Source organism: Halichoeres trimaculatus, unplaced genomic scaffold (genome assembly GCF_033239565.1).
Source record: "Halichoeres trimaculatus isolate MK-OKI-2021-1 unplaced genomic scaffold, fHalTri1.1 fHalTri1_scaffold_5, whole genome shotgun sequence".
Classification (NCBI taxonomy): domain Eukaryota; kingdom Metazoa; phylum Chordata; class Actinopteri; order Labriformes; family Labridae; genus Halichoeres; species Halichoeres trimaculatus.
Window position 1 is genome coordinate 34,329,669 of NW_027437183.1, and position 25,103 is coordinate 34,354,771.

Below are 25,103 nucleotides of genomic sequence, written 5' to 3' on the forward strand. Positions count from 1 at the left end.
CATTTGATGACACACGGAGGCTGAGCTGGGCGGCTGCTCAGGGAGGCAGAAACATAAATACAGTTTTTTTCTTTGGACTGTGAAACATGCCGAGCTACTCTTGTAAAATTCCCCTAAAATACACACTAATATACACCTAGTATGTGCAAGAACATGGGGTAAGTTTATCTTAAGCTCAGGATCACCTTTTATAAAAACTTTCCCTGACTCTGAAAACTTGTTCATAGGGGCTTCTCTGTAGAATAAGGCCTTCTTTTGGTAAATAGTATTTATAAATGCACAGATCTGTTGGAGTATTTGTGTCATTCACAGTCTCAGTGGTTTGTATGTTTTTCCACAGACAGAGGGGAGACCTTCAGCAGCCTTATCGAATGCACTAAATTACGTTTCCTATGTTTTATGACAGCCGTGCCAACTCTTAATGCGAGGACCTTCCTGCTCTCCAACAAAACACTTTCTACGTGCCCTTGGATGACAATGGGAATGCTGAGTTTTTCCTACCAATCATGGGAACCCGAGGACGGGCTGTGTTTCCTGGACTGAGGCCCATTAGGAAAGAGATGGAGTGAACACAGGATGTCCTGAGCACTGTGTCCTAAAAACACTGCTGACTGCTGGAGGAGGAGGCGTTCACAGGGATTCTCTCCACACACCCCCTCATGGAGTGGGATTCCCTGCTGAGGGTTTCCATTACACCTGTCCTACCATTGTTTTATTGCTCCTGCTGATATGATCTCCCCCTCGTACACTTCTGCAAACCAAGCTGCTGGGTATGGACGTGACGTTTTACAATGAGGTTTGCTTCGTGCAGATTTGCTCATCTACTTTCAACAGGTTCAAACCCGTCTCCATACTGACGCCACCTCACTGCATTGTATTTTTCTTCTGGGTTAAATTAAATTTTTTGTATGAACAATGCAGAAAAACTTCAGTTTGAAGAAAACAATAAAATGCAAAACTCATTTACGCCTCTACAGTCAACAAGTTTCATCAAAGTGAATGTTTGGACTAAAGATTTTTAACACATCCAATGGTTCTTCTGAAAGGTTCCAGGAAATCTTAGTTCCAGGAACTAAATGTTTCCTGTAGCCCATTGTTGTCTGAGGCCTGAAGCCTTTTAACGATTATTCAAACCACGCCAGCGATGTATGCAGAAAAGTAACTGCACTAAATCAACACACCAGCAGAGGGCAGTAAGACAACAACATAGGCCTTTCACCAAGTGCTTTATCGCACTGCAGATGGATTTATTGGGCCCACACTTCAAGGAAAACAAGTGCTGGTCACAAAAACATTTTAAAATGACCAGAAATCGCTTTGTGATCTTTGCTGTCCGAAGCATGACACTACTGTTGGAGCAACTTATCTTACAGTTAGTTATTACTTTCTCAAAAATGTAAGAAAAAGTAGCTGAAGTACGCATTCAGTAGCATAATTAGTTACCAGAGAGATTCATTGTTTTGTTGCTTTAAAAAAAATAAAAACTGATCATTTTGAATGGGTTTTTCTCTGGGACGTAATGTAGTGTTAACCTTCCTGCTTCAGCATCAAACCCATGGTTGGGAAGCACAGGGGAGACTAGCCCTGTTTTCTCTAAGCGTCTGGTATGGCTCTGAACAGTTAAGTACAAGTTGGCTCAGCAAAGCCTGATCCTGTTTGTGCTCTTCCAGGCGGTGTGTAAGCTGGACTTCAGATGGGTCATTCATAAACAGACATATGTAACTTGTACAACAGTACATTTCAAATGCATGTTCTTGCCTTTTATATCAATGACTTTGAAGTAGTGTGTGTACTTCCATCCTGAAAAAAACCCACTTTTAACTCAACAGACCACGCACAGCCAAAGAGCAATCAGGAAAAAGAAAGGGGAAAAAAGTATCTGCAGCTCCTGTCCTGTGCCTGGCCAAGCGATCCAGGTCAAAAAACAGCTGTTAGATTTCTGTGAGTAGCAGCGCGCTGCATTTCACTGTTGGTAACTGCAATGCTGTTATGTTTGAAAAACAAATTGATAAGATTACCTGATAATGATCTGATGAGGAGATTTCACACATTAGTAAATACGAAACCTCACTACAGCTGTTGTAAACTGGATATCCACTGACACGTTCAGCTGAAGGTCTCCAGTTTTCAGGGTCACTCTTTAAACTGGAACACCAGGAGCTGACAGAGACACATTCACACTATCAGGCTTAAAGAAGACCATTGATTAAGAGGTAGTTCCTGCAGGTAAAAAGCTGAGCTCCTCACAATGTCCTGTGTTCTACCAGTGGCGATTGCTCTAAGACTGCAAGGGAAGCTCAGCTTCCCCTAAAATGTTCCTAAAAAAAGTGGTGATATGTACTGCTGTGTGTACATTTTATTGACAAAATATGGGCTAGAATTCCTTCATCTTTTGTTCAGAATCAGCTCCTATCACAGGTAACTGGCTCGACCTCCTTCTCATTCATCCCCGCAGCGTCTCAGCGCTTTAACACAGTTGGACGCTGGGCATCTTCTGACTTCAGCGGGGAAGCATAGAGTGGGTTGTTCCACTGTGGAAACTGGACAGTCATTGGATAAACGCTGGGCTTTGTCCCGCCCTCGGACGCTCAGCGTCTCTGGGGGTCTATGAGGCAGTGGGCTGGCCTGGACGCTGGGCTTCTGCATGATGATTGGATGATCTGTCTAAGGCCGAATTCCTTTTTCGATTGACAGTGAAATGAGCCAGTCAGCGATCTTGAAGTATAACCCTTCACCGCAGCATCTTCTGAGTTCCACATTTACTTGTCCTGGACTGATCCGGAGGCTTTATCGATCCCCAGCGAGTTTACTTTTCTTAAAAACGACGAGCATTGTGTTTAAAGATTCTCTCTCTTTTCACCAATAAGCAGCTACAGCTACAGCTTCTCCCCCAGTCACTCACACTTACAGCCTGTCATAATCTCACGTAGCAGCTCCAGCTGCTAACAAGCTGACACTGGTAGAACTGGTAGAATTTACGTTTAAATAAATAAATAAATTTATGATGTAGGCCGGCAGAAAATGAGCTTCCCCTCCTTGACCGACCAGCAGCCACCACTGGTACATACAGAAAGTTTCTGTGGTGGAAAATCACCTTCAGTGATAAGTGTGACTTAAAGCTCCTGTGAGGAACTTCCTGTTTGTGTCACCTTTGGCGCCCCCGGTGGACAAAGTGAAACCTGGGTAAGTTGCTTTGGTTTATCATGAAGAGACATCACTGTTAGTTCAAGTCTGTTTTATCATTGTTTGAAATCTTACAGCAGCCTTGAAGTCCATCTAGAGTTCTGTTAAACACTTCTGAGTGTTTTATTAAAACTTTGGGGATTTTCAAATTATCTTAGGTTACCATCCTCAAAGCTTCTTTTAAATGTTACAGGTTTCTTTTAATTTTTGGGGGGATTAATGGATACCTTAAAAAAATAACATATGAATAAAAACCTTTTCTATCCAGCCCAAAGTGTCCATCCGTCTGTCTGTCTTTATGTCACTCGTCGCTCTGTGTTTTGCTGTTTTTCCTGATGGTCACATGATCACTTCTTCAAACAGGTCTCTGCCACTACTTGACACACAAACATCCTCCTCCTCCTCCTCTGGTTGTCTTGAGAGGGGAGTTGATGACATCATAGTGTGGGCGGGACCTATGTGTCTATAAGTACAGGCCCCTGCTGTGTAGGGAAACCTCTCTGAGAAGTGGAGCTGAGCTGTGACTGACCTGTGCTGACACCAGGACTCTGCACGGTGCACACACTGTCAACTGTGGATACGTTTCTATCCTGGAGCTGAAAAACAACACTTCTCTTTGTTTGGGAGACTTTGGGATTCTTTTTTTTCTCTTTTTTTCTTTAATTCTCTTTTTTCAAAGTTTGGACTTTCAGTGCTCTGAGTTCAGGATGCTGAGCCCTGTGACTCTGCAGCACATCATCTCCTCCCTGTTTGTGCTCTGCAGCTCTGCAGTCATGGTGAGTGTCTGTCCTGTGTTTCCCTTTCTGTACATCACATGCTCAATATCTGGATGAAAGAACAGACCCTAACCTTTGACCCTGCTCCTCAGGCAGAAGGAGTGTGCCCTGTGGAGTGCTCCTGTGCCCCCTCACGCCCACAGTGCCCGCCGGGCATTAGCTGGGTGACCGATCACTGTGGCTGCTGCAAAGTTTGCGCGAGGCAGTTCAACGAGGACTGCAGCGCCACTGAACCCTGCGACCACATCAAGGGGCTGCGCTGCCACCTGGGGGCCGGAGGAGACCCTGACAGAGGCCTGTGTCGAGGTGAGGAACATTACAGGACTCAGCTTGAAACTTATTCAGATAAATTATGACTCAAAAGCCCTGGGATTAAATATCCTCAGCAGTAAATTAGATTTAAATCCAAAAATCTACAAGTTGCATCAAAAATAAATCAAAACTGGAGAATGTATATCAGTTTGTTTTGAAAAAAGAAGCAGAGGTTAAAATCAGCATTACATAAAAAAAATTGATCATGAGAATAAATTAAAACTCTAAATTCCTGCTGAAATAAGCTCCAACAAATATAAAAAACCCAAAGAGGTAAATTTTGCCCTCTCTGATAATTTTTGATCTTGTCGAACATTTTTATTTGCTTAAGACATTTTTAACTGACATATTGCTGGGCGTTTTTGATACATCCTTTCACAATATACGACAGGTCCTACTTTCTTTTTGTATTTCTTATCCTTTAGTCCTTTCCAACCCTCTGAAAGCTCTTGACATTAATTAAATTTAGACACTCAGAGGAAGAAAATGCCCTCCCTAAATAATCAGCTCACATGAAGGAGTCACATTCATGAAATCTGAGGTTTTGATGCTGCTGGATCAATAATATCCTTCACTTCCTGCTGGGATGTACAAAGAGAGCATCCACAGGAAATTGCTGATGAATAACTGACATCAAAACCAAACACACATTTTAAAAGCATTTTGTTGTCTTATAGCTAGAGTAAAATCTGTTAGCAGCTTGATGAAGACAGCAGAAGTCATTTTTTAACTTTTTAACTAAAGACAGGGAACTTTATAATCGCAGAATAAGTAAAAAAAAAGGGAAACTTTCCATTTGCTGCTAGCCTGCTGCCTAAGTATTATTTACATTAACTACTGACGTTCAAGCTGTTATTCTAAAATTATAGTCTTAGATATAATCCAGAAAAACCTTTTCCTCAGCTTCATGTAAAAAAAATAAAGCCTCACAAAGATTGAACTGAGAGAAACATTTGTTTCTTGTTTTAAAGTAATAAAGAGCAAAGAGGAAATAATTCAAGATCGGAACAAAACAAATAATAATAATAATAATAATAATAATAATAATAATAATAATAATAATAATAAAAATAATAATCACAAGGATGATTCATTTTCTCAGTGACCTCTCTGGGCTTTTGTTCAGAGATGCTCAGACAGCTTTAACGACCTCTCTGTTAAATTCCTGTCTCATTTTAGAGAAATCTTCACAGAATCTAAACCTCAGTATCAGGAAAACTTTTGTTTCATGCAGGAAGGACGATTCATTCTGTATGGATCGTAGCTTCTCCTCACAGCTGTGTCTCCTCTCTCTGTGCTGTCAGCTGAGGCTCAGGGATTGCCCTGTGAGTTTAACGGACGGGTGTACCAGCACGGTGAGGACTTCCAGCCCGACTGCCAGCACCAGTGTACTTGTATGGACCGAGTAGTGGGCTGCATGCCCCTCTGCCCCAACCAGGTCCCCCTCCCGGACTGGCGCTGCTCACGGCCCAGGTTGGCACGTCCAGAAGGCGGCTGCTGTGAGGAGTGGGTGTGTGACGACAACAACCACATCAGTGAGGAGCCAGACGAGCTGACACACACCTCCCTGCCAGACAGACGGCCTCTCCCCAACCACATCAGTACCCAGCTGGAGGCCCAGCCGCATCCCCAACGCCCCACTGCCACCGGGGGCGCCACGTTTAGAGGTAAACATGTCAGCCAGGACCCTCTGAGGTGACCACAGACAACACTATACACGGACTGATGGTTCATGGAGATGAGCCAAACCTGAGGCTGTAAATAAAGTGTGTCTGGGACGTGTAGAAAACAAGAGGAGGACATTTTTGAAATATAAAGTCTTTGAACTACCTGTTGGGGGCGACTCTCAACAATACTGTTCAACATTCAAACCTTTAAACTTTCATAATCCCCACAACAGTAATAGAGCGAGGTTAAACTTTTTTTTTTTAAATCTTATTTTGGTTTACAAAGTTAGAAGACTCTGAGGCTGCAAAACCTAACCCTCAGTCTCATCCTCACATCAAGGAATGTTAAATCAACACCAGTGTCAGACCGGATCAGTTTAGCCCAGTTATGTGTATTTGGACTAAAAAGTTGGATCTGTGCATCCATTTCTTCTACGTTATGTTACAATTTTGTTTACAGCCAGGATTTTAGGGGCTCCTTCCACAGCCCCACAAAGTGCCGCTTTGTTTAACTGGTCATTTGTCAATTGCTTGTGACTGTGTCAGTGTGTCTGGTTGATCCTGAATGAGATAAGCTATTATGACAGGATCTGCCCCATTCTCAGAAGGCCTGTTAGCCAGATGGCCAACTAGTCAGAGGGCCCCTTAGTCAGTACATCACAAGGCTTGTTAATCATAAAAACAGAAGGGTCATTGATAAGAAAATTGAGAGGCTTGTTAGTCAAGAAATCAGAATGCCAGTCAGTCAGAGAATCAGAAGGCTCATTATTCAGAAATTCAGAAAGTCTGTCGGTTAGAAACACAGAAGGCCTTTTAGTCAAAAAATCAGAAGTATTGCGAGTCAGAAATTCAGAAGGCTTGTTAGTCAGATGATAAGAAGGCTCATTTGTCAGAAAATGAGCTTGGATTTAAGAATATCAACTAAATGCAAACTTATTTTATGACTAATGGGCTTTCTGACAATAATTTGGGTTGTGTAGATGACGGATAAATGCATGTATTGACAGGATGATTGATATAATTGATCCAGTCCAATGAAGATCTGCTCTGAGAACCACCTTAAACATATCGCAGCTCTCTACACTGTATTCAGAGCAGTGTTGTTGTGTTTTTCCACATTAGAGCTTTAAGAATGCTCATTTTTACAAGTCATTTTAAATTCCAGTTCTCAAATTCTGACATGATGACTTGTTTTTTATCCTTTTAAACAATTTTTTTTATTATCATTTAGGATGGCACACTAAAAGCTTGATGCAGAAAAAGGAATGGTTTATGTCAGTGGAGGTCTTCATTCACAGTTCATTCATCAGTTTTTAGGCGTAGCTTTGACCCTCCATTGAGTTTTTATAGCTGACAGGATCTAAGGATCTAATAAGCTGTAGTTCTTTACGCTGTGGAGGAGACAAATATTAACAACACTGACATCTTTGTCCTTTCAGGGTTTTTTTTATCTGACCGAGTGTTCACATCTACGCTGACGACTCTTGTTTTACATGCTAGCATGTACCTGAATGGTTGAAGGGGGTATTGTGGTGTTCTTATTAAGTTTTTCTTTTTTTTTTCTGACTTTCGCAGAGATTGTGTCATTCCCCATGTCCGAGGTCTTCCTGGAGTCCGGCTGTTTCCCACAGACCACAGAGTGGACCCAGTGCTCCAGCACATGTGGGATGGGCGTCTCCAGCCGAGTGACCAACGACAACCCAGAGTGCCGGCTGGTCAGAGAAACCAGACTGTGTCAGATCAGAGAGTGTGAGCTGCTGCTTCCTCTGCCCAGCAAGGTGGGCCCAACAAACACACACACAATCATAAAGAGAGAGGAGGGTCATTTTTGTGTTTTGATCAGTGTACAGATTACAACTGATGTGTACGACAAACAATATTCACCCAGACCAGAGAGGATTTGATTAGGTGAATAAGACCAGCAGTGCAAAGTGCTTTGATAAGTCTGAGGGACTAGAGTAGCACTATGTTGGTGCTGGTCCATTACTATTACCATCCTAGACAGACAGTCCCGACAAAGCATGGAGTTTAGCCACAAACCTGCAGGAAGATCTTGCTGGAAGCTAGATAATGCAAAAGCCAAATTCTGAGAAACTGTTTATTTTTGGCGAAAATACAAATTGCAACATGGGCTAACTGTGAAACAGATTTAACTGTCAAGCCCAAAATCTTTATTTTGTTTTAAAATATTCCAAAACAGAAATATTAAATGAATTGCTAAAAAGTCTGCCAGTAAGGTACGTTGTTAAAGTAAAAGTAATGTCTTCTTTTTCTTAAGTTATTACTTCAGGGTTTATGTCTTTATTTAGAGAAGGCTCGACAGGACAGATGAGGAAACGGGGCAGGAGTGGGGAGAAACATCCAGGAACATCCAGGGTCACGCAACCTAGACTGCTAGACTGTACCGGCCTCCCTCAAGAATAAAGTCTTTAAACAAGTTGATTTTTCTTTCCCTACTAGTAAAACTTTTTAATCTTTGATAACAATTCAGGTGTCATTTTCATTTTTCAATATCATGAAATAAGACATTTCTATGGACTTGTCAGGTGAACATGGCTCATATTAAGTCTATAAAGACAGTTTGTACCTAAAAGAGAAAAATACTTACTTAGATTTTAGTTTTTGCAGTGTGACAAACAGAGATGGCCTTTACTGATAGGCAAACCAGGTATTTGCCTGGAGCCCCGGGCCCCATACAGGCCTCTTTGGGGCCCCCAAAACTTTTCATCTACTCTACATGTGCAACTGGTGAATTTGCAGATATTATTTTTTTTATTATTATCAAATATTTTTGTTGCTGACAAACTTCAGCCCAGTCATTGGTGGTAACACACAGTTTGCTAACTGACATGAACTCCACAAGAAAAAGTAAGGAGACTAGGCTTGCAGTTCTCCTAACCTGTCTGTGCCTCAAGACCGCTTTTACAAGGTCTCAGCCCTACCACAGCCTCGACAATCTTGGTCTCTGTCTTGTCTCGGGTCTCTTGCTATCGATAGGTCTCAGACTGAGATGTTAGTCTTGAAGGGATTTGTAGCCTACAATATCCAGGTACTCTGCTGGCTCTACAAACCACAGAGTTGGATAATACAACACCATTATTTTAAGGCACACTTCAGGTGTAACCTCTGACATGTCTGCAGGTTTTCTGTGACACAAACGTTGACTCTTCCTGTTTGTAAATATGACTGTGGAGTGATCCATATCAACTTTAACTGTATGGCCATAAATGCTTGAGCAGTTTGACTATTACCTGTAAAAGCATTAATAAACAGCTTATATTCTTGTTTATTTGTATGTATTTAAAATTCCGGATTAACAGCACAGAGTTAAGGTACATTAGACCGGTAGATGCAGAGGCTCCAAATAACTGAGTTCTCCACTTGTATTGTGGCCCAGAAGTAAATCTTGGAGTGGGATTGGTCACAGTGGCTCCATTTAGAAAATAAAGAGCTGATTTATTCCTCCATAAACGTTCATGTTCGGAACCATGATGTAAAGTAAATGATGTCTCTGTTTTTGTCATTTAGAAGGGGAAGAAGTGTCAGAGAACCATCCGCCCTCAGGAGCCGGTCAGAATCACCTTCGCTGGATGCTCAACAGCTCAGCGCTACCGCCCTCGCACCTGTGGCACCTGCTCCGATGGCCGCTGCTGCACACCCACCGCCACCCGCTCGGTGAGGCTCCGCTTCCACTGCCCTGACGGGGAGGGCTTCTTCAGAAACGTCATGTGGATCCAGCGCTGCAGCTGCAGTACGAGCTGTCACAGTCAGCAGCTCGGTGGGTCCTCCGTCCCCTCCGTCAGCCTCCACAATGACATCCACACCTTCAGGCACTGAGGAGGACTCACCGCGCCCCGTTAGGGCTTCTCATGACTCTGCACCTTCCCCCCTCACCTGAACACTCCCCTTCTGTCTGCCAGGCTTGATGAGCTCCTGTTACCCCCTCCAGGACCACACATTATGTTTGCTTGCACTTTAAGCTTCCTGCAGCGATGATGTCACAGTTTGTTGAGCCCACAGGTGTGTTACCTCGCCAGGCAGCACTGAGGACGACGCGCTGTCAGCAGAAAGCTATCTGGATTATTTATTCGAACTCTGAGGAGACTGTTTGTCAGACAGAGCGATGGTTTCTTCAAACAGAAACAGAGAACATTTATTAAAAGTGACGATGAAGACATTAGAGACTATTCTGTTTGTTCTTTAATCATAAAATGTTTCTACACATGAAGTGGTAGTAAAATGTGTGTGTGTGTGTGTGCGTGTGTGTTTGAAGACAAACTTTCTAAAGAGAGAGTACACAGAGACTCATTCTGCTCCCTCAGCATGTAGATTAAAGTATAAGGTGTATATAGACTTCACTCTGCCGCCGAGTGGTAAATTCAAGGATTACCTCATTTTTCGAGGTGTAATTTGTGATATTTTATGTGTTTGTGTCTTTCAAAGTGTACATACGATGCTTTATTTTTAGGACGGAACGATGCTTTATATATTAAAGTCATGTTATACCTGTTCACGGGATGTTTCGTCTTTAAACTCCTGTACATCAAATAAAAATGTATCAACTTTACACTGATGGTTTTGAGTTTCTATGTTAGTTGTCCATCAGTACACTAACACATTCACGCTCTTTCATGCCCGTTTACAAGCCACTGACGCAGCAGTGGGAGCACTGAAACAACTTAAGTGTCTTGCCCAAGGACACATCTCCACGTGTTGCCTGGATTTGGGCTTGAATCTGCAACCTCCCGATCACTGACCAAGCGCACTATCCAACTACACCACCGACGCCGGTGTCACGTCGAATTCAGATAGCCAACATACACGGTTACTACAGTGAGCTTTAGATACATTTTATTAATATAAATTGAACAATGTGGTGAAAGAATAGCGCACACGTAGCAAACCTTGCTTGTATAGAGCTGAGTCTCTCAGGGTGTCTCTCAGTATGCGACGCTGCTAGATGGCGGTACTGCACGTAGAAGCCCACGAAGAGAATCGTGGTTGGGCCATAACATGACTTGCCCATCCAGCGTCCTGACTGCAAGCAGCTGAGGAGGGGTCGAATGAGTGGGGGTAAACTTGGGGTAGCTGTTGGTCAAGCATGCGCGAGCGTCAACCCAACATGTTGGGTAGTCCGAAACAACCCAACACAATATCATGAAAATTACAACCCAACAGCTAATAACTCAACTGCCAACTACAATACAACAACTACTACAATTTAGATTACCCAATTTAATGAAAACAACCCAATTAAACTAACCAACAGTCTCAACCCAGCTGTCAGGTTGAAAAAATAACCCAGCATTTTTTTGTGTTGTTTCTTTTTCAGTTTTATTTCACTGAAATTAGGCAGCAAAGCCTCTCTGTGACTCAAACTGTATTTACACAAAACTCCCAACATTTTCAGGAGCAGCGGCGTGTGTTAGCACAAACAACCAAAATATTCACTTGGACCAGGAAGTAGGTTTTATCTGAAGACAGACAGCCCTGACAGAGCATGGATTTTTACTCTTGGCTTTTCTTTTATGTGGCTTTTATTACAATTTATGCATATAAAGATTGTCAAATTTACAATAATGTGCCATGATGAAATCCTTTAATCAGGGGTTCACCAGGGGGCGAACTGTGTGGCTCCACCCTGCTCCAAAAACATGTCTTTTCTTTTTTAGATCTCTGTGTATCCCTTCATCCCTCTGCATCAGTCTCATTAAAGACATTTTCAGCTGCAGCCCTGTGCTTGTGTTTCCTCATGGATTTACACAAACACCCCGGCTGGCTCTGGAGCACAAACATTACGCTGGACTACTAAATTCCTCACTGTGGCCTCTGGCTTCCTCTGAGAGGAGGGAGCAACACTCTGATCCCTCACTCTGACTGCCTCTATCAGGACTGAAGGTGTGAGCTTTATCTCTGACTAATCATCAGTCTCACATTACATCCAGACCAGAGACATCTGACCTTAAAGCAGAGCATAAACTACATCATAGGCGCTACACATGTTCTGAAAATCCTGGTCTGATGGTGTGATGGTCTGAAAGAGACCAGGAAGGAAACAAAAACTCGATATTCAAGCTCTGTTTACACCAAGCGGTTCATTTTGGTTCGCCTGGGTACACCTCGTAGGGTTTCCTTTAGCTAAAATCAGGACAGGTCCCCAAGTTACTGACCCGTACCATCCCACTTTTTGGGACCCTTCTGTTGGAGTGCCAGACTATACTGATCAGACCCCAGATGGTGGAGCTAGAAACACTGCAGTCTGTTGATTGGTCAAAAGAATCGTCACTTACCGTGCGACAGCAGCTGCTTTATTTCCCCTGGCATACACAGCCTTCTCAGAGACAAAACTTGATTGTTCCTTGTTATAAAGAGCCACATGTTAATGACGGGTAAATAATTAACTCTGGACGTAGTTTTCTGGTTCTTTTATTATGAACCAGGTCTCAGACTCACCAGTCTGTGTACTCTTTTTGGTCTGGGAGGGTTTCTGATTTATTGACACGTTTACGTCCTGGTCTGTCACAGTCCAAGTGTCCATGGATAACGCAGTCATGAGCATTGAGTGACAGTTGTGTGTTTAAATTGCATTCTGGGTACACACCGGGTTTGTCCGCTAAAAACGTCTGTCCACCTAATATCTGTCCACGTGCTGATCTCTTTTGTCTACTCACTGCTATTCCACAAACCTGAGAGCGGTTTACCATCCGTATATGTGCCAATATTTCAAATAAAAATTGTATTCTCACACAAAATGGTAAATTATTCCTTTTTTTAAAAAAAAGATTATGCTGCAGTAATCGGTCTGAATCAGAAAAAAAAAACACTAGAATATTTTGGACTCCCATAAATGATCACAGATCCGGGTGAGGAGTGCAAACACTTGTCCAAAGAATGGAGAAGATTATGGCTAGCTATAAGTTCCATCAGGACTTCCAAGGCAATAATCACACAGCATCTTGAAATCACACTTTAATAAAAGTGGATATATTTTTATATATCTAACTTTGATTGAGAGGCAATTTAGGGCAATAAACTGTATACTAGTAAAACTCAGTGTCTTTCAGGGGCTTTTAAAAGTGTTGGAAAGTCAGCCTCTCCCCAAAGAACAACATTTATTCTGTATCCTATGGAAAATATAGTCAAAACATCTGTTTTTTAAACCTTTGAGCAGATGATGATAAAGAAGATAACTTCAGTGTGAGTCTCTCCCACTCATTAGGCCTAGTTTTTCAAAATCTCTCTCCTTTTCTTCCCTGCTAAGCCCTTCACATTGAGTTTTAGTGTGCACTGGGCCTTTTTCCACATCTGTTGGCAGATAAGACATTTTAAAATCATATTTGATTTCTATCTCTGTCCAATCAATGTTTATGTTTGTGTACCTCCAATGTAGCCGCACGTCCAGGTAACTACTTAAATCGTGACGTAAGTGCAAACTCTTTAAATCAGAAATACAAGAAAAGACTAAAAAAAGACTGCCGTAAATCCTGATTCTCAAGTACCAGTGTTGGGAGTCATTGAGAGTAGAGTCTAAGGGCCAATCCCAATTGTCACTTTTTCCCCTTCCCCTTCATCTTACCCATTCGTCTACCCCTTCCTCTTGGCCTTCTGTTTTGAGGGCCAAGAGGAAGGAGTAAAAAAAACATCTCTTAGAAATGAGACGCCACTCGATCCCTGCTATGTCATCACCCCTAGACGCTTGCTGGCTGTCGTAGGCAGAGTGGATGTTTATTCATTTCCAAACACAATTTTATGAAGTGATGACAAACTGATCTCAGATTAGGGCAACAAACTCACAGCAAACAGACAACATCACGATGTACCACATCACATGAGTACAGAGACAGCTAAATCATAAAAATCTAAAGTTAAGCTAACATCACGGTATTCAGAAGCTATTTTATGTGACTGCTGTGACGTTTGCTTTTCATAGCTTATCTAGCTTATGCAGCTCCTGAATGCAGCTTATCTGGCCAATCACTCATGAAACAGCCTACCCTTATTCAGTCCATCCACTTCGAACCCGTCATTTGCCGGGTACACCTGACATTGGTGTAGCTATTCTTAGCTATAGCTGTAGCTGTAGCTGTGGCGACGTTAGGTAGATTGTTACAATGAGCGACTTCAAAATAAAACCAACAGTTTAGAAAATGGCTAATATTAACGTGTTCAAGGGCTGTGTAGCACTTCCTCTTCATCTTATGGAGGATTAGGACACACATTCACTACACATGCACGCACACAACCAAGGGCAAAGGGGTAAGACAAGGGGTAAGGGGTGGAACTAGGATTGGCCCTTAGTGTACAGTCATGTCTGTGTGCCACTTGAATGTGATGTTAGGCTCAACCTTGTGTCATCATATCTGGAACATAACCATTAGCTGGGCTGGATTTTTCAGCAGAGCAATCTGGGAAACAACAAGTTCGAGATAGACTGAAGTCTCTCTATCAAGGGTTACAGTGTGCAGTTCAAGTAAGTGATTTCAGGCCATGACAAAAGACTGACTGACTAAAGGAAACTGTTTGTGTTTATTTATAATAAACATATTAAGGTCACAGTCTGTGATGTCCATAACAAAACTCGTGAAAGTTTTACGACATGAGAACAGATGTTTGTGCTGACCTGAACTGGATGTCAGGCTTTTCCATCCTGTTCAGTCCGTGTCCCCACTCAGCTTTTTCCTCCACTCTGCACGTTGTTGATTCAGTTTGTCTGAGAGAGTGGCTCATAAATGTTGTTTTGGTTGTAAAGGAAAATCACAACTTTTTTCTCTTCTCAGAGACAAAGGCATACACTGTTTCGCTCACCACTTCACTGATGACTCCTCTGTAAACAGAGTCCAGGATGAGCTGGTTCCTGAAACCTGGGGGTTTTCCATCTGGACAGACCCTCCAGTGAGGCTCCAAACCACCAGTTGCTATGATGTAAGTCACATCTTTATGATGGTTTGTTGTTGTGTTTAAATCTAGTGGAAGTTTTTGTGTGTGGAAAAAGGAATCCTCTTACCCCCTTATCCCTCAAGCTGAAGACAAGAGTGCTGGACTACTGAGACCCGAGTCACAATGAAGGATCCAGAAGACTATGCCTAGATGGTTTACTACACTGAGAATAGTCCGGGCGAGGTCCCTAATGCATTTTGTATTGTAGGATTGATAGTGCAGTGTAATGGTGAATAAGTAATCTGTGTCCATTGACCGTAGTTTAAAAATGTAGCTTTTCAGTGATGACTTTAGCTCCAAACCAACTTTTTAAGAACTACACAATATTCAATATTCAATAGCAGTTGTCACTGACACATTCAACTGAAGGTCACAAGTCAGCATGGTTGCTCTTTACTCCAGAACACCAGCTGCTTTTAACACTACAATGTACTTTACAAATCCCCAAAATTCAGAGTCACAGCGGTAAACACTAAAGTAGACTGTACACCAGGTGGCACACTGGCCATCCAGACAGTGCCATGTTCAAGCACGGTTGCCCCCACAGCGCTGCTCCCCCGCTGGAGAGTCCGGCCAGCGGTCAACTACTCCAATATGACCCATTAGTAGGTCTCACACACACACACGGCCCGCTTACGTCATCGGGAATGGTCTGTTTACATGAAGCACGATCTCATCAGAGTCAGCACAATGAGACACAGAGAGCACTGCTAAAACTTTTAGGGACTTTTTGGTTTATGCTAAGTCATTTTGGTCCGACACAGCCCTCTAACACCCCACTTCTGTTTAAAATGATTGTTGAGAGGTGTGCTTGTGGCGATCATACGTCATGGATCATACACGCTGACCTTGTACTTGTGCTTGTGCGTAAAAGTGAACTGCACTGAAGCCCACCTCTCGGAAGCGTGCCAAAGCAGAGAAGTGAACCATGCTCAGGCTCGCCACAGTTTGCCAGTATGACCACGTCCTCAAACACTACTCGCTGGCCAAGTATACAGAGGCTGCAGAGAGATACATTGTGTGAGATAATTTTTTGAAGTGTGAAGTGTCCAGGGAATTATCTTTTTTTTCTGACCAAAAGTACTTGTTGGATAATGTGTATGTTGTTGTGATGCAAGAGCTCCAGCAGCTCATGTTGAGCTGCCTAAAAAAAACTGTTTATTTAAAAAGATTGAAAAATATCATTTTGAGGTACATTTGGACAAAATGAAAAAAAAAAAGTGGGGTCAATTTTGAGACTATCCAGTTAGCTTTGAACAATCATAGGATTAATTGCGATTAAATATTTTCATTGATTGACAGCCCTACTGAATACATATGACTACTTTTATTAATGCTTAAAAATGTATGAATTAACACTGAACATTAGGCATTAATTACTTGCTCCCTAATGCTTAGCTAGTTTGTTAATCAGTGTTGGGTACCACCTAACAATGCTAATTAAACTTAGAATTTATGCCTAATAATGTGTTAACTGACATTCATTAAGGGACCCTTATTTTAAAGCGTTACCGAGTTGTTTTGATGGGTGTTGAGCAGTTAAGTTCTGTAAAACAGTTATGTTTGGTTGTGAAGAATATAGAACTAATTTTAGTACCTTATTTTGGATGAGAAGTTGGTCACATCAATGTGGGACTCTATGGGAATTGGCTCAATTTGAGAGCCAGCTTCAAGTGGCAGTTTAAGGAACTGCAGTTTTTTGGGGGATCTTATTTCACAAAAGCAGAGGTCCTTACAGTATATACAAATACATTTGTGTATTTCTAGTTTTTGTACTCACACACACACACACACACACACACACACACACACACACACACACACACACACACACACACACACACACACACACACACACACACCACTGTAGTGTGTTCTATCTATCACTCTACAGGTGTTACCACTTCACCTGCTGGACGATGGTTTGTTGGGAATTTTCCTCCTTGAAATTTTGGGATCTTTTCTCTCACTTCCACACTGACGGGCAGGAACCACATGGCACACCGCTTCACCATGGAGACCGTCCACCATCTGCTGTCATCACTGAAGGCGCCACCGGTCTCAGTGGACTCAGACTGTTGAACGTCACCTTTGATGATGATGTTTGTCTTCTGGGGCTGTTTGGTTGGCGTAAATTCAGGGAAGTGATCCCACCAGCAGAGTTGTTGTACACCAAAGCCCGTGTCCCCTGACAACGTCTGAATGGTCATTTGTTTAGGACTCATCCCAGCAGTTCACTTCAGTTCGTGGCTCTATGAGAATCACAGCATAGTGGATATTTGGAAAACATCAGATGGATATTTGAGTTTCTTTGGTGCCAGAAAGTGTTTCCTACTAAACCACTGAATTTAGATCAAAGAGTCAGGAGTGTTTTTTTGGATTAGCCAAAAAAAACCTCCAAGAATAAGATACCCAGACATTAGTTTGTCTTGTTTTTGTTTTTGTTAAGATTTTTAAAACATTTTATTTATTTTTTTTAAGTTTTGGGGGAAAAACAAAAAACTTTACCAAATACAGAGCGTTTGTTATTTATGAATAATTTCAATCCAAAAGGCCTTCACAGTGGATGGCTGTAAACATGCACTGAACATTGTGTCAATCATGTAACATTAAATAATAAAGTAACTTAGGTGACTTTAAACCTGGCTTAAACTGCCCTTTTACTCCATAGTGAACACTCAAATCTGAAGTTAAATTAAACAGGTAAATCAAAGTGGTCAGACGCAGTCCCTGTCCTCACTTGTCCAGGTCTTTTTTTTGTTTTCCATTGGACTTAACTCGTTTCCAACATCCAGTTTTGACATCTTTTTGAAACCTGTCCATTACCTGTCCTTTAATTTTATAAAGCAAACTCGAAACTGAAATAACTTCAACCTAAATTGAACAAATGTCAAGTTATTCATACCCTGAGTACACATACTCATAAATCTCCTACCAAAAAGCAAAAAAAAAACAACAAATAGTTCTTTAATTTTAAAACTGCACAGTGCATGTCACTCTGCTGTTAATCTCTCTTCACTGGCTTCCAGTGGCAGCTTCAAGTAAATTCAAAGCTCTTCTTCCGGCTTACAAAACATTGACAAGAATGGCTCCTGTCTACCTGGGGTCCCTCATCCAGGTCTACACTCCTCTGGCCCTCGAGGCTCTGCTTGTAAAAGACGCCTGGTGCTCACAGCCCAGCGCGGCTCCAAATCTCTAGCCAGACTCTTCTCCTCTGTTGTTCCCAATGGTGGAATGAATTACCTCGCTCTATACAATCCACAGAGTCCCTTTCTACTTTAAGAGATGACTCATATCTTCAGGAAACACTTAGGCACTTAATCTGACCCTTCTCTTTATGCTCAGGGGCAGAATGAGTCAGTTAGTGATTTTATGTTGTAGAAATCCCTGAATCTGTAAATTGATCAAAACACTGCTCTAAAAAACCCACAAGAACTACACAAGACTTTCTAAATGGATATGATCATCACATGAGGATCTCCTGGTTCATGGGACTTTGGAGGTATGGGCCTTAAACACTGAGGCATGCCCATAGCTTCATCCCTGACAGGCCTCAGAGGGCTGTCTAATCAGAGGGAAGGGGGTTTGTAGAGTGGGGTGCCTTAAAGAGGTAGCAGCTAAGACAAAGAGTTTTAGACAGACTGAAATGAAGGTTTTCTAAAACTCCAGGGATAATTATTTCTATATTTTTCACTTTTAAGATGTCAATCATTTTAAAACCAACCTTAACAAGAACCAGTAAGCTTCCCCGTTTATCTTTTATCCCTGCCTTTGATTCCTACAGGACAGAAAGCCCAAAGAAAGTGTGCTCAGATGCTCTACACCCAGCTTTACATTTCTTTTGGGGAGTTTCACTTTACCTGTGCTGGTACAGCTTGTGCTATAAACCTGGTGATGAAAACATTGATCTTTCATTCCATCACACCCTGGTCGGTGTGGAGGAATGGAGAATGACTCACTTCAAACGTAATACCACAGGGCTCATATCACACTGACATGTTTGACCTCAACAGACAGAAAATAGAGCCTTGGATGACAGGAGCTCTCCTCATTGCGGTGAGGGAGCTTCATAAATCTGATATGGTGTCAGTCAGTGGCGCTGTGATGCTCCACAGCGGTTTGTATTGGCCAGGGACCCAGACTGGAAGTTACAGGTGTCGTCCATCCTCACGGAGAGCTGTGACTTTCAGCATGGCCTTGACAGGGGAACAGGAAGTTTGTCGGAAATCTAAAGGCCTTGGAGAATTATGGAAGTTGGCTGAGGCAGAGGAAATACCCCCCTCACACACACACACACACACACTCTCTAAAAAGGATGTGTTCAAAAGGTTCCTTTTCACACAATGTGGGACAACAACATGTCTGAGTATAAAATGTTACTGGCTGAAAACAAATGTGTGGAGCATGACTCATCCTCTGACGGTGTCAGCGCTAACACCTTTATAGGTGGAAGTCAACATCTCCACAAAGGATCCTGTTTAGACTGAGGACTCAGAAAAGTAAACACTGTGACGTCAACACTGATTTAAGACCACGATGGAGAAAACTAAAGATACTGTCCAACTCTTTCTTTACGACAAATATGTGAAAATCTCCTCTCTTTGAATGTTTTGTACATTTCACTATTTCATTTGCAGAATTGTAGCACACGTGTAAAACTATTAAGGAGTTAAATGTGTCTGAAGGTTCTACGACAGAAGTAATGTGTTGAATGGGATCAACATAGTTAGAAAATGACACTGCTGTACTTTCCGCACTATAAGGCACACCTAAAAGCCTTCAGTTTTCTCAAAAGCCAACAGTGCGCCTTATAATCCGATGCCCCTTATGTATGGATTAAGTAAGGAGCAACACCACTCCGCTGCATGTCGTGGTGTTCGCACTCCTCGTCGCACCTTAGAACGGTCTAACGCACACTTCCGAGTAGTTTAATCCGCTTATACCTTGGTCCCACAAACTGTAAACTTAAAAGAAACAATGAATAATTGCTGTAAACTTGCTAAATGTGCTCAAATATAGGATATATTCCCAGTTTGAGTCTGCACTGATGCGTAAAACTCTCATAGAATTGTATTTAGTTCAGCAGCTGACAAATTCAACTCAGCATCTCTTCCTTTTGACATTAAATATTCTTTTAAAAATTGTGACAGCCCATTTTGTAACTTTTTTTGTGTTCTCTTCATCTTTTTCGTTTTCAATCTTGTTGAGCTCTTCTGATGTTACCTGCTTGTAACGTTGCCTAGCTTGTTCTATTTTTGTTTCCTATTCTTCTCATTCACCATATGTTTTGTTTGGTCCAAAAATGTTGACATTGACTTCAAAATCCATATTTCAGCGCTCTTGTGTTATTCTCACCCGTTGAAATGTGTGTGATGCATTGCTATGGTAACAAGCACAGCGGAGTGATACAATGGTGATTTAACTTGCCAAACTAACTGTCAACTGGCGTTCATTAGACCACCACATTGGAATTCTCACTGACCATGGTATAAAATTGATTAATCATGGCTACTGTAGTCAGTGGGCATCGCCAAAGTAACAGTGGTAAGAACTGGTAAAAAGGAATTCTGGTGAGTGCTAACATTAGCTCACAGGCTGGCCTGGGCTTCTTCTCTTGTTTATTTTTAGAGCAATACAGCGCCCCCCAAAGCTCTGGCATGTGAACTGATCTCTGAAAACGGCTTTTGTGGACGGCAGACACGGCTTCGTCTTTACAGCGCACTTTTTTTGAAAACGGCACAGAAAATTGTTGGATAGGAAAATGTGCAGCTCCGTGTGGATGTAGCCTGAGTTTGACTGACTTATCTGACTGTTTTGTTGACATTCCCTGTAGTGCTGGTCCATCTAGTGGATGCATAACGCAACCCCAGCCAGTACTATAGCTTCTACTTTATGCGCCTTATAATGGGGTGCGCCCTATATATGAAAACAGTTTTCAAATAGGCCATTCATTGAAGGTGCGCCTTATACTCCGAAGCGCCTTACAGTGCGGAAAATACGGTACGCTATTTAATATGATAAAAATACACACATAGTTTTCAACAACAACAATAATAGTAAATTTGAGTCATCACGCCCTTTTTATTTCAAGAAACCTCAAAGTGAAACAGGCACACATTGAAAAGGAACAGTAGGGGAGACTGGGGACAGTTGCAACAAGGGATGGTTGCAACAAGCCTTATTTCTTCAATCAGAAACATGCTAGAGTGATGACACTCACACTGCACATGCTCAGTTAGACCGTCTACCCACCAAGAAGAGAGAGGCCATATTGAGCATCTGGTCCTGCTTCTATCAAGTAAAGTTGTTTTGGAGGTATGAAAGTAGCTTTTTTCATGAGCTGTTTTTTTGTCATACTGTCCTGACCTTATGTATGAATGAATCCAAACCTATCTAGTTTGAATCACTGTTTGTTGACTATTAAACGACATGGTGAGCATGTGTCAATGTCAATGTGGCTAGCTAGCACATGGTGTTATGTCATGACTGGTACCATGGGGACAGTTGCAACTGTTGCAACTGTCCCCATGCTATTAGGTTAGTCATATTAGAAGAGACCACACAACCATATTTTTAAAGATTTTTAGTTCAAAATAGGCAAAATTAATATATTTTATTGCTAATGATGAACAGAACAGGCAATTATATGGAGAAACTAATGCTAATGATAAACAGGATAATTTCCCAAATAACTTGTCAAGCAAAAATTAGCACTTAGTTATTATTGTATGTTGTATGTGTCATATAAACTTGTCATATTGTGAATGAATCATCTAAATAGAGAAATTGTATTCTGTTTATTTTCAGTATGCAAAGAGTGAGGAAAGGAGTCATTAAGAGAGGGGTTCCTCTCAGGTTTTTGGAACAAGCCTCAGATATTATTACAGTTGAGGGCAAATCAGCGAGGGCAGTGGCCAAAGCCTTTGACATATGCCACACCACATTGTTCAGGTTCCACAAGAAAAAAAAGAATCTTGCAAGCACGGCATCAAAAAATAAGCCGCTTGTAGGGTACTGGACCAGCGGAGAAGTATTCCCAGAGGACCAAGAGAAGAGCCTCAATGAATATTTACAAAGGCTTTGTCCCAAAATGCAATATTGAGTTTTTATAGCTTCAGTAACATCTGCACATTGACTCAAGGTAGGCCGATGTTTTAAACAAAACTAATTAAATACCTTAAAGCTGTACAGAAAAGAAAATTGAATTTGAGCCCACTCTGGGTCGTAACATTAGTATTTGTCCTATTTAGACAAAACACAGAGGATAATTAGTGATAAATTAATGTTTTTTTTATATATTGCAACCGTCCCTGATCTGTGTTGCAACTGTCCCCAGGTTTGGGGTCAGTTGCAACGTCTGAATTCCTCTATTCAAATGAATATTGTGATTAATATGTTGTATGTAGCCATCTTTAAATGACATGGGCATTTAGCAGACAGATGTGGGTTTAATATGTAAAGATTTGGTGAGACTAGTCCAAAAATTCTCTGAGTAACTGAGAGTAATGTAAAAAGTGTTGCAACTGTCCCCAGTCTCCCCTACTTGAAGTAAATCAAGTCTCTTTCGAGAGAAAGTTCTTCAGGTGTTTGTTATGATCATTCACAGTCAGTGGAATCCTGAGGTGGGTGGACAGGGATTTCCACATATGTGCCACAACAGTGCAGAAGGCCTGATCTCCCAAGGTCCAGAGCTTGGTTCTGGAAAGGTGGAGGAGGTTTTGATGTGCAGAGCCTGAATCTCTGGTTGGGGTTTGCTGGGTGAGGAGTTCTTTGGGGTATAGTGGGATGGTTTCATCAGAAAAAAATGTGGACAGGAGAAGCAAACAACAGAAAGCAGAAATTCCTCTGCATGTTGGGTATTTGTAGGTTTCTTTGCTTTCTCTCCTCTGTTCTGTTCATCTCAAACCAGGTCCACAGGGTCTGAGTCTGTAGACTGGGACTGTGCTGGCAGAGCCCTCCAAGTTTTTCCAGCTGACTCTCTTCTTATTTCTTCTTAAAGTGGTTCTGGCAGAGCTTGGACTGATGCTTTGGCTCATTATCTTGCTGTAGGATGAGCCCCTGATCCACCAGGGTCATTCCAGAGGGCGCTGTATGGGGAGCTGTTTTTTGTTTAGGGTGCCTCTCACTCTGTACAAGTCCCAGACCCTGGATCCAGCAAAAAAGCCCCAGACCATCATGTTCCCTCTTCCATGTTTACATTTGATTTCACACACAGAGGAACCATCCTTCACCTACACCAGGTACAAAAATCCTGTGCGGTGATGCAAAAGATCTCAAACTTTGATTCATCAGTCCATTTTCCTATATTCCTGTCTTCAGTGGTCCATTGGTGGTGTTTGATGGCCCAGGTGAGCCTTATTTTCTTCCTCTGACTCTGTCTTAGTGATGGGTGTTTTTCTCTCTGCAGTCTGACCTGTCAAATCTCAAAAGTCTTCTCTTCACAGTAGCTGAAACTGAGACTGTGGCACTACCACCTGTGAAGCTTGAAGCTGTTGACTCTCAGAAACTGGCCTTCTGATTCAGGTTTGGCTTTGGCTCTGCCAGATCTCTTCCTGTCAAAGTCTCCAGTCCCAGTTCGTGAGTCTTTGGATGCTGATGAAAACTCTCCTCACTGAGCTCACCTTGATCTTCTCTGACTTTATTTCTCTGGAGGAAAGTCCTTTTTTTTTTAAATTCTTTTTTTATAAATGTTCTGAAACTCTGTCTCAAACTAGAATGCTGTGAAGGCACACATTTATTAAAACACTTTTTTAATCCCTCCTCCAAATTAATTTAAGAAGTTTTATTTATATGTAAACAAGTTATTTAATCATTGTATGTGTATTGGAGAGATACTTATTGTGTTGCATTGTTTCATTTTATGTAAAATTTTATTTGTATTTATGTATATGCTTCACACTTTTTGGAAAAAAATGAAAAACTTTTTTTCTGTGTGTGTATTTTAAAATGACCAATTCAATTTTAAATATACCTGGGATGCCAGTCAATTCCATAACTACATCAGAAACTACATCAGAAACTACATTAACTACGTCTTCATTTGGGTTGTGTGTCTCAACAAACAAATTGTTTTTATATTTTAAGTCCACATAGAGCAGATGAATAGCTTCACATAACTTCATTTAACAGGCAGCACAGCAAAACTTTGGTCTGTCAGCAGCTTGCAACATGAGAGGATGCTGCCCTCTACTGGGGGGTAGGTGGAAGTACAGCACAATGGCAGGATAGCATTACCTCTGCAGTATAAAATGTGGATTAAATCAGAAAATCAAAAATATTGTTGTGTTTGATAAAATAAGAAACACAAGACTTGAAAAGTACATTTTTCTGACAGTTTTTTTTCTCAATATCACAAAATGAGACATTTTTTGGACTTTTCAGATGGAGGCGACTTTTTTTTTTTTTTAACTTAGAGTAAATCTTCAACACATGTCCAAACCTCAATTCTTTTAGAGATATTTTGGAGCTTTTGTTGCCTTTAAATGTATAGTAAAGAGGGCAGAAGATAGAGAAGGAAAGAGTGTGAGAGTGAGGGGAGACGTACAGGCCATAGGCTGGATTTGAACCTGGGCCCCCTTCATGAGTGTTAACCTCATGTAACACGACCTAAACCACTAGTCCACCTGAGCTCCCAGATCGTAACATTGTAGAATTCTGAGCGGCAGTAGCTCCTCAGTGTGACTGGCCCACACAGGTCAGCCTTCACTCCCCTAATCAGTGAGCCTTGGCTGCCTGTGTCTCTGTGGCTGGTACTTGTTTCCATCCTTTGACTTCTTTAAGTTGATGCTGACCCCTGTTGCTCGCATCCTTAAACTCGCCTATTTTCACTACTTTCGGCACATCAACTCTGAGAATGATCACCTGCTGCCTCACATGTCTTACACACTGACAGGTTTCACCGTTAAGAGATCATCAGTGTGATTGACTTTACCTGTGAATGGTCATCTTGTGGATGTGTATGAATGTGTCTGAGAACAGGAACACATAGATTTGCCATTTCTTGTAGCTCTTGAGCATGAATGTGTGGCGCACCTGGTTCAAAGACAAAGATACTTTTTCAAGCCTCTTTAAAAACATCAAGTTTTTACTTTTGTAAACGATGCCTCTTTATTAAAGATATGCACAGTTTGGGGCACCCGTTTGGCCTTGTGGCTAATTGTGGGCTTCATGTGAGGCTTCAACCTGGGTTTAATTTCAGACAGCAGCTCTTTACTGCATGCCATTTCTA

At 41.8% G+C, this 25,103-nt stretch overlaps 1 protein-coding gene across 1 annotated transcript; it reads left to right on the top strand.

Moving 5' to 3' along the window:
- The first annotated feature begins 3,695 nt into the window (after window positions 1-3,695).
- Window positions 3,696-10,412, top strand: ccn1l2 (cellular communication network factor 1, like 2). Its single transcript, XM_074670330.1, has 5 exons — window positions 3,696-3,959; window positions 4,052-4,265; window positions 5,576-5,938; window positions 7,514-7,716; window positions 9,467-10,412. Exons 1-5 carry the CDS (start codon window positions 3,891-3,893, stop codon window positions 9,773-9,775), a joined length of 1,158 nt encoding a protein of 385 aa, XP_074526431.1. The 5' UTR covers window positions 3,696-3,890; the 3' UTR covers window positions 9,776-10,412.
- Window positions 10,413-25,103: the final 14,691 nt, after the last annotated feature.

What these genes read in the sequence shown, in the direction of transcription:
- ccn1l2 (XM_074670330.1), top strand. Translation starts at nt 3,891, where the DNA reads ATGCTGAGCCCTGTGACTCTGCAGCACATCATCTCCTCCCTGTTTGTG. An exon ending in CGGGGGCGCCACGTTTAGAG is followed by an intron (nt 5,939 to 7,513) that starts GTAAACATGTCA and finishes TGACTTTCGCAG; the next exon opens with AGATTGTGTCATTCCCCATG. An exon ending in TGCTTCCTCTGCCCAGCAAG is followed by an intron (nt 7,717 to 9,466) that starts GTGGGCCCAACA and finishes TTTGTCATTTAG; the next exon opens with AAGGGGAAGAAGTGTCAGAG.